Raw genomic sequence first — 8,266 nt, forward strand, 5'->3', positions numbered from 1 at the left:
GAGGACCGAGCCCTGCGGAACCCCACTGCCCACGTCGTTTTAACTGTCTGTTCACTGACAGATCACTAATGATGTTTAGAGTATCCCTTGTATGTCACTGAAGATAAAGACCAATATAGATTGAAAACTCTCTAGCATTTGTGCTTGTACTAGGTCCAATTTGATCTGGGACCTTTGAATGCTGCTTTAATATAAATGATTTAATACTGGTAATAAAATTTAAGCCATTGTTTAATTTTGCTAGAAAGCTAGTTTTCTGGCCAGGATTATTTGTCATCTGAAAATTTCCATAGACCATAATTCAAATGTATATTTTTTTTATTTAACAAAACCTTTGGAAATGTATATTTTAAACTATATTTATTGAATGTCAGAAACTCAGCTACATATTCAGATATGTTTATTACATAACTGTTTAAGTAATATATATACTGTTTAGTAGCAGGTGTTACAGCCTGTGGCCACACACTATGCTTTGGGGCAGAATCCTCAAGCTGGCATTTTATTTACCTGCTGAGTCTTTGAAACTGGATAACACACAGGATAAAGGCAGCACCAGTATCTGAGTGTCTTGTCTGAATATTAGACAGACTGCCTGGTGCAGTATCCGGTTTGATAATAGGACTGAGTACCATTTCTGCCTGTACAAGGAAATGATATAATGGAGGCTTATTAGAATATTTTCACTTTGCTCTTGTAAAAGTGCAAAGTTTTATACTGTAATTAAGGGTTATCTAAATGAATCTTTTTATGATTCTTTTAGCCTCAGAAATGGCTCCATAACTACTTGTTGCACCTACCACTCAGCTCCTTATTGAACAGGTTAGGTCAGAAAAACCAAATTGGACACACTCCTTTGTGCCAGCCTTAAAACTGCAGTCCATACAGTGATCCAGTTTGAATCTGCACATACAACATAACATCTTCCAGTGACTCAATTTTAAAACCAGTTTAGACTTCTCTGACTCCTGACTTAAAAGGCCCTTGCATCCTGGACAGAAATATAGAAACTGGAGAAAGCCTAACAGGTCTTTTTCTATCTTGTTCTTTTCCTGAAAAGTGCAGGAATATCTTAAAATATGTTTTCTACTGTTCAGTGCAATTTCAGGGCTTAATAGAGCAGTGTTATCACACTGGTACCACACTCGGGAGCTTATTGTACAGCCTAATAATAGCTTTCATGGTGAGAAATGTATTTAGTTTTTCCATATGCAAGAAATATTTCCCACTATTCTTTAGCCTATCTAACACCTTTATTGTAATGGCTTTTATCCTGGGAAATGCATGAACTTGTCTTCTTTCTGACCTACAGATATACTGGACCAAATGCATTACTCTGGAATTGGCAAATAGTATTATTAAGTTCTTTTAGCTGGTTCCTCTTCATTAGAGTTGTGGAAATGTTTTTCCAGTGTTCATTTGGACATAACTTGAAATGGTCTGTCATCCTCCCCACCCAGATGAAACCCATCCACCAAAACAATTTTTTTCCAGATGTTTTGTTTGACTCAATGCAAAATATGCTTCAAGTTCAGCATAAAGTGACAAATAATAAGCTTTAAACCAATAAAATATTTAACCAGAATTTTTCGCCCCACTCTGCCTTGTTTTCTGTCTGCTCTTGCTACTCTTTCGGCTAGTCTAGTTGCCATATCATTCAGTTTGCTTATTGCTCCTTAGTAATACACCTATTTGTGATTCTCAGATATCTGTGGGCTTAGTTTCTGATATAGCCTTCTCTTTTTGTTGTCTCCATTTTGATTTCTTCTACTTAATCCAGTGATTTTATAATTACTGCTGAAGTCTCTGTAGCCTTTTTTGCAAGTTGGTCCTGCTGGTCTTTTTATATAGCAAAAGAAATAATGCCCAACTTCCCCACAGGATTTCATTCTGTAGCCATTCACTATATTGCTGCAAGGATATTTCTTTAGAGAAGTTTCTTCTTGTGTCGGGACTTACCATCCAGCACTCCACCCTCTCCCACCTCAAGTTTTTTTGTTTGATTCCCCCCCCCCGGAAGTTGCACTGTTTGGTGCTGACTGTTTGGTGTCAGGGGAGTCACAGGGGAGTTTACCAGTTTTGACTCTGTCCTGTCATTATTTTCAATGTCTGTATAAGCCTCTAGCGGCTTATCCAGCTCCACCAAAACCTGCTAAAAGCAAAATTTTCTAAATATTTTTCACTGCTACTAACACACTTTCAACACTTCTGGCATTGGCAGTGCCAGCAGCCTCTTTATATCTTGGCTGCCAGCTACTGCAGCTGTCTTAGCTACCAAATTGATTAGATCTTCTTTGAGCAGCCTTGGATAACTTGGTGTCCAAAGCAGTTACCAAGTCCTTCCAACATTGTTACTACTGGTGGAGCTGAAGTGATGTTAGCAGCTATGTTTCTAGAAAATTAAACCCAGTACAAAAAGATCCTTTCAACCAACTTGCCATACAGTAGAAAGAGTTTATAAATCTTTGATAATGCTGTGCCTTAAGTGCATCTTCCTCCTGAGTCTCAGGTTCTTAATTATGTGGAGAGCCTACCTTTTCTGTGGCTACATTTATGAAAAAAAGTGCTATTTTTAATGAATCTGTACTCTTGTTGTTTGTGATTGCATACTGAGTCCCCGAGGTCACAACGTGCTCAATGTCATTCTGTACAATCAAGGTTCTACTGGGGCCGCAGGCTAATCAGTGTGGCTTGGTGTCTCATTACCATCTCTTTATTCACAACATATTGTCACTGCACAAAGAGGCCGAGAGTCTGTTAAATATTGATTTATAGTAAGTAGGGCCCAAACTGTTAATACAAATTCTAAAATATTCTGATAAAAATAAGACCATCATATTGACAGAGCAGGCTAATGCTTCTACATGAAGACTGTGTTAAGTAGTAAACTTAATTACAAGTAAATTCAGTTCACCCTTTTAATTGTCAAACTAACAAAGAACCACCAGGCAGACATATGTAAGCCACCTCCTCAAAATTCATTACTGTTCACAATCCTGGACTGTGCTGAAAGCAAACAAATTATGGGGTGGAAAAAGCTCTTAAAAAGCCATTTTAATACCATGTATGTTATGTAGTTAAAAGCCACTTGGACAATATGGTTTGCTCCTCGCAGAGCTGAATTTCATATTCATTCTGCTGCTATGTTTTTCCTTCCTTTCCCCAAAAAGTCCTTATTGTTACTATTAACATATTAACAGACTCAGGTTTGAAATTGAGAAAGGGCAATCACTTTATAGCAAACCCGTGTAAATACGATGTAATTAATGCAATTTGAATTATGCTTTTATAAATCTTACTTGTACAATCAAAAGTTTATCTTGGGCAGCTTGACTGTTTATAAATTACTGGCATATAAATGGATAAGAATAAATTAAACAAGTTAAACACAATTTTAAAATACATGAAGCAGTTGTTATGATTGTTGGGATAATGTTTTATAACAACCTGTAAAGATTTGCATCCTGTTTTCTCTGCCCACCATCACCAAATTACGTTTTAAAATGAACTAAATGCAATCTCCTTGCTCATCAGGAGTGCACACAAATAATTAATACTTCAGCGTTATCCATAAAATGTGTTAACTGAAATTTGGATAATTAGCTAAGATTACCTTCGTACTTGCAGTAACCTACCCCTAAACCTTACACCTTACTTATAGGGAAGAGCTAGAAGACTATCAACGCTGAGGTAAAGCTATTTGGTTACCTAAGGCAATTGGCAAGTGTTGACTGTTCCAATAAACATAATAACAAAAGTTTGATACAAAGTTTGAAAAGCCAGCAAATACATAATTAGGGCGGCCTTTGGGGCAAAATGCCCTCCTTTTATCTGTAGTAGCAATCCGCAGAGGAAAGCAGAATGTCTGAGTGGAATGTAGTAAAAAAGATTTAGCATGTGCTCTTGTTTTCTGTAGCTGTGATATCTTTGCACAGTGGACATGTTGAGAATGAAAGGAGCTATTCCCCTGTCAGCACACACAAGCAAACAGTATGACCCAGTTCTACTTGTTTATTAATATAATTAGTTAATTCACATTGTGACCCCTTCTTTATCTGCTCTTTTCTAAGTTCCCTCATGTACCACTGGGACTTCCGCACACAGGCAATTCTAAAACTGAGAGAATAGGAATAAAATCTGTGCATAGACTAAAACAGACTTAATTTTGCTGTTTGCTGGTAGGATGTTTTAAGTTCAATAAAAACTTTTACACCCAAACATTTAATTTAACAGGGTAATTCGGATATGTAGTACAGAGAATGTTGTGACCTTGGAGAAGAACATATGTTTTGATTCATCTTTATGCAGTTTTTGAAGCTGACAAAGGTTTAACCACTTAGGCTAAATTAGAAATGATGTTGTATATGTGTCCATTAGTGTCTTCTCTTCTAAGTATCTAAGCTATTATTACTGGTGCATGTATGAGCTCTAACTTTCACTGCTAATAGCTCAGCAATAGTCCAAAAAGTAGAGGGTAGTCTTTTGAAATGCTTGTTCTAGTAAAAATTTATGGATAGCTGGAGGGCATAAAACAATAGTATGCTATGTATTAAAGACAATTGGGTAATAAAGGTTCCTCCGTCTCTAACATAGTTGGCAGAAAAAGTAGAGCTGATTGAAATGTTCATCAAAAATAATTTTAATGGAAATATTTTTCACTGAAATCAGTAGTTGCAAAAAATTTAGTTTACCTCACCCTATTTTTAATGAAAACCCAGAGACCAAGTTTTGTTGTTGCTTAACATTTTGATGTATGGTTAAAAATGTTCTTAGTTTTCAGAAATGAAAATACTTTGAAAACTTTTTTGCAAATACCAAAGCACTGTTTTGGTTTCCATGTCAATATCTCCTCTAAAAACTTGTTTTTTTGTGGGAAATGTTGACAAAAACAAAAGTTTTAAAAGGTTGCTTCCAACCAGTGTATTTTCAGCCAGTTGTAGTGAAATGGAAATTTATGTGCATATATGAATTTCAAGTGCTTATACTGTATATTTCACAAGCCTTCTAGCTGTGCTTTTATGTTACTGAAATATCAATACAATAAACTAGTATAACAATATAATAAAAAATTCTACCTATCTTTATACGTTTCTTCAGTGTATGCCATTGTATGTCAGAATTAGCTCTTAATTATTTTCCTATATAAATCCATAATTTCTTTTTTTAAGTATATAGTTATAAATGCCACAAAAATATCAACCAAAGCCAAAGGAAAAAACCAAGAGTTTTCAAACATTTTCTAATTTATGTTTTTTAACAGTTTGTCAAATCATAGTTTTAATATTTTGTAACTTTATTCTTTTGCTACTATCTCAGGACTTCGTTGGAAACAAGAAGCAGCATCTCTACTGATCCACTCAGGTACTGTAACATACTATATATATTAACCAGTCCTCAGTTGTATTCAAAATTCAAACTATGCATAATATTACCTTATTATACATTACAAGGAAGAGCTTAATTTAAGGATTTGTCACATAGTATCAAAGAGAGGACGACTTTCCCCTTCTCAAAATGCAAGTTGTTTGATAGTCTCTAGTATTAAACACATTGCATTCATGTTCTTTCTGTTTCACACTCCCACATGTGCGTGTCGATTTGTACATATAGATGTGTCCAGATACATATGTGAAAATACTAATTCCTGTGAAGTCCCAACCTATTTCAAAAGGATATTTGTCCTTTCATGCTGGTTATGAACTGCTTTTTAATGAATGGTGGTGGTGATTGCAGCTAAGTTCCTGTGGTTTTCCCCTGGCTCAGCATTCTAACAGGAGCACATGCATAAATATCAAAAGGTGCTTTTGTGTAATCTTTGCAGCACTAGAAATTTTACTTTGATCACTCTGTTTAGTTTGGAAAAGTACATTAAGATTAGATATTAAAGGAACACCCTTTATGTTCTCCCATCATTAAAGAATGCATCAAAGACGCATTTTTTCGTTGATTTAAGCTGGGAAAAAATCACTTCCTCTTAAAGGAGGAAAAAAAAAAAGGTGATGTTTTGTTTTGGAAAGAGCCTGCCTTTTTTGGAGGTCTGTTTTGAGACCTCCAAAATATTGTTTCCTGCTGGTACTATGATTACCCTCGCTTGAAGAAGAAACTAATCAAAAGCTGTCCCTTTTGTTAGCAAAGTGATGTGAATGACTACAGTTTCATAAAATGCAAAATCCCAGTAAAATTACCCTATCCCCTCTCTGTCCTTTAGCATGGCATAATAGCACTTGGGTAATGGTCGGTCCTGACTAGTTCCATTCACATCATGATGGGTAGATTGGCGCACAGTTTTCCAGACTGAATTATCACTCATAGGTACAGTCTCTGACTGTCTTTTCCCTACTTTTCTGCAATCTTGCTTTAGCACAGCCAATCCCTGTGGTTGCTTGAAATGTGTCTTTCTCTAGGAGGGAATTACCAGAAAGTCATTGCAGCAAACTTTACTCCAAAATATGTACATCTTTGGAAGTGTGGCAGATTTAATGTAAGATTTAGTTCTTCTTGTGCCAGAAAAAGGAACAGAGAATCCTCTTATGAAGAGAGTCAGTCCCACTTATAATAGATCTCTCTCTTTTGACATTTGCCATAATAAATTAATGATTAGACAGTGTGGCACTGGGAGTATCAGAAGTGCCATGAGCAGAAAGACATATGGTCATATTTTCTTACCATTTTTTAATAAACAAATTCCCCAATTCTTTAAAATTAGACCAGTTTATTCATTTATGTCCATTGACTTTTAAAGTCACAATACACATGCCAAATAACAGATGGGGTTGGCATTGTTCTGTTGTATTGTTTTACAAGATTTATGTTTAATTTCAGGTTTGTTTGTTGAACCTCCCCACAGAAAGATGCTGTCAGCTAGAGATTCCCTGATGTACCTCCTTGAATTTCAAATAATAGTCATACAATTATCTGACAGTGTTACAGCATCTTCATCACCAGATGCTTCAATGCAGGGGACTGGACTCAATGGCCCAGGAGGTCCCTTCCAACCCTCTGTTGCCAGAAATCTATAGTTATTTTTGGAGACATTAGGGCTTGTCCCTCTTCTGGCCACTACACTTTACCCAAACTCTATGTCCAGGCATTCACATTGTTCAAGGGTAAATGCTGTATTTCAACAAAGCTGTCACTGGTGCAAGTTAAGATTTGTAAAGAACATGGGGAATCATACTGAGCTTCAGAGATCAGGGTAAAATGGTATCTGGACTGAGACCCTGCTAAGGTTTTAGTTTTGCAGATGTAACCTTGCCACTAAAGTTTTTTCAATCCCATTCCTCCTTCTATGATTCCTGAACAAAGTGCAGCATGGAACAGGGAGAATAAAAGATGCATTCTATTTCTTTAACCAATAAAGGTTAATTTTGTAGTTTACTATGTGTTTAAACATAGGAATACAGTATTGGATTTTGTCTGTTTTTCCAAAGCTAGCTAAGACAAAGTATACCTCATTTTTCAAGATTGTACTGTTCTTTTTCTTTTTTTTTAAACCTAATGCAAAACAAAAACAAGCTGTTCTGAAATGTTAACTAACTACATTTTGTTCTTTTTTCAGAATTCCATGTGTATTAATTAATCAAAAATGTGTTAGAAAAATGACAATATGAGATACAAAGCTAGTAGTAAGATAGTAAATCTTTGTTTCAGGTTTAAATGATATTGGAGATATAACTAGCAAAAACTAGTGTATTTTAGTAAGAGACATAAACCTGACTTGGGAGCCTTGAAGCCAGTTCTCTAAGCTTTAGTTTTCAAAATTTAAGTACCAGCAACATAAATATTTTTATTATTAAATATAAAACCAGCATAAGCTTGACCAAGTAAATATGCCAGTGGCTGACCAATCAAATAAGGCACTTTATTTCTTTAAGACAACTAATTGCCCCATCAGACAAACTTTTGGGAGAGCTGTACTCTCTTCATTTCCATTCAGGGACTACACCTCCTCTGGTATCATATTCTTGCTGTACAACCAGGAAAAAACAGATCTGTCCTTCAAGAAGATATGAACAGCTCTGAATACGTGCCACTGTGCATCTGTAAGATCATGACTCGTGTGTATGTGTATGTATGTATGTATGAACACAGGCGGCCAGATGCTTATCTTAATTGCATTTAAGGACTGTAGGCCCAGATTATTACTTCGATTCAGTTTTAGCTATAAACATATTCCATGGCAAAGATTCATAGTTTCATAGTAGTTTCATAGTAGCTAGAGTCGGAAGGGACCTAGGTAGATCATCTAGTCCGACCCCCTGCCTTG

General features: G+C 35.9%; 1 protein-coding gene and 1 long non-coding RNA gene across 2 annotated transcripts in view; one reads left to right on the forward strand and one right to left on the reverse strand.

Moving 5' to 3' along the window:
• IQSEC1 (IQ motif and Sec7 domain 1) overlaps positions 1-8,266 on the forward strand; it is a 321,727-nt gene that overhangs the window by 45,060 nt on the left and 268,401 nt on the right. The window contains exon 3 of the mRNA XM_019536964.1: positions 5,317-5,361. Within this exon, the coding sequence (XP_019392509.1) occupies positions 5,317-5,361 (45 nt within the window). The remainder of the gene's footprint in view (positions 1-5,316; positions 5,362-8,266) is intronic.
• LOC109311354 overlaps positions 1-8,266 on the reverse strand; it is a 48,355-nt gene that overhangs the window by 9,613 nt on the left and 30,476 nt on the right. The window lies entirely within an intron of this gene.

Source organism: Crocodylus porosus, unplaced genomic scaffold, assembly GCF_001723895.1.
Source record: "Crocodylus porosus isolate Cpor-Errol unplaced genomic scaffold, CroPor_comp1, whole genome shotgun sequence".
In the NCBI taxonomy this organism is placed as follows: domain Eukaryota; kingdom Metazoa; phylum Chordata; order Crocodylia; family Crocodylidae; genus Crocodylus; species Crocodylus porosus.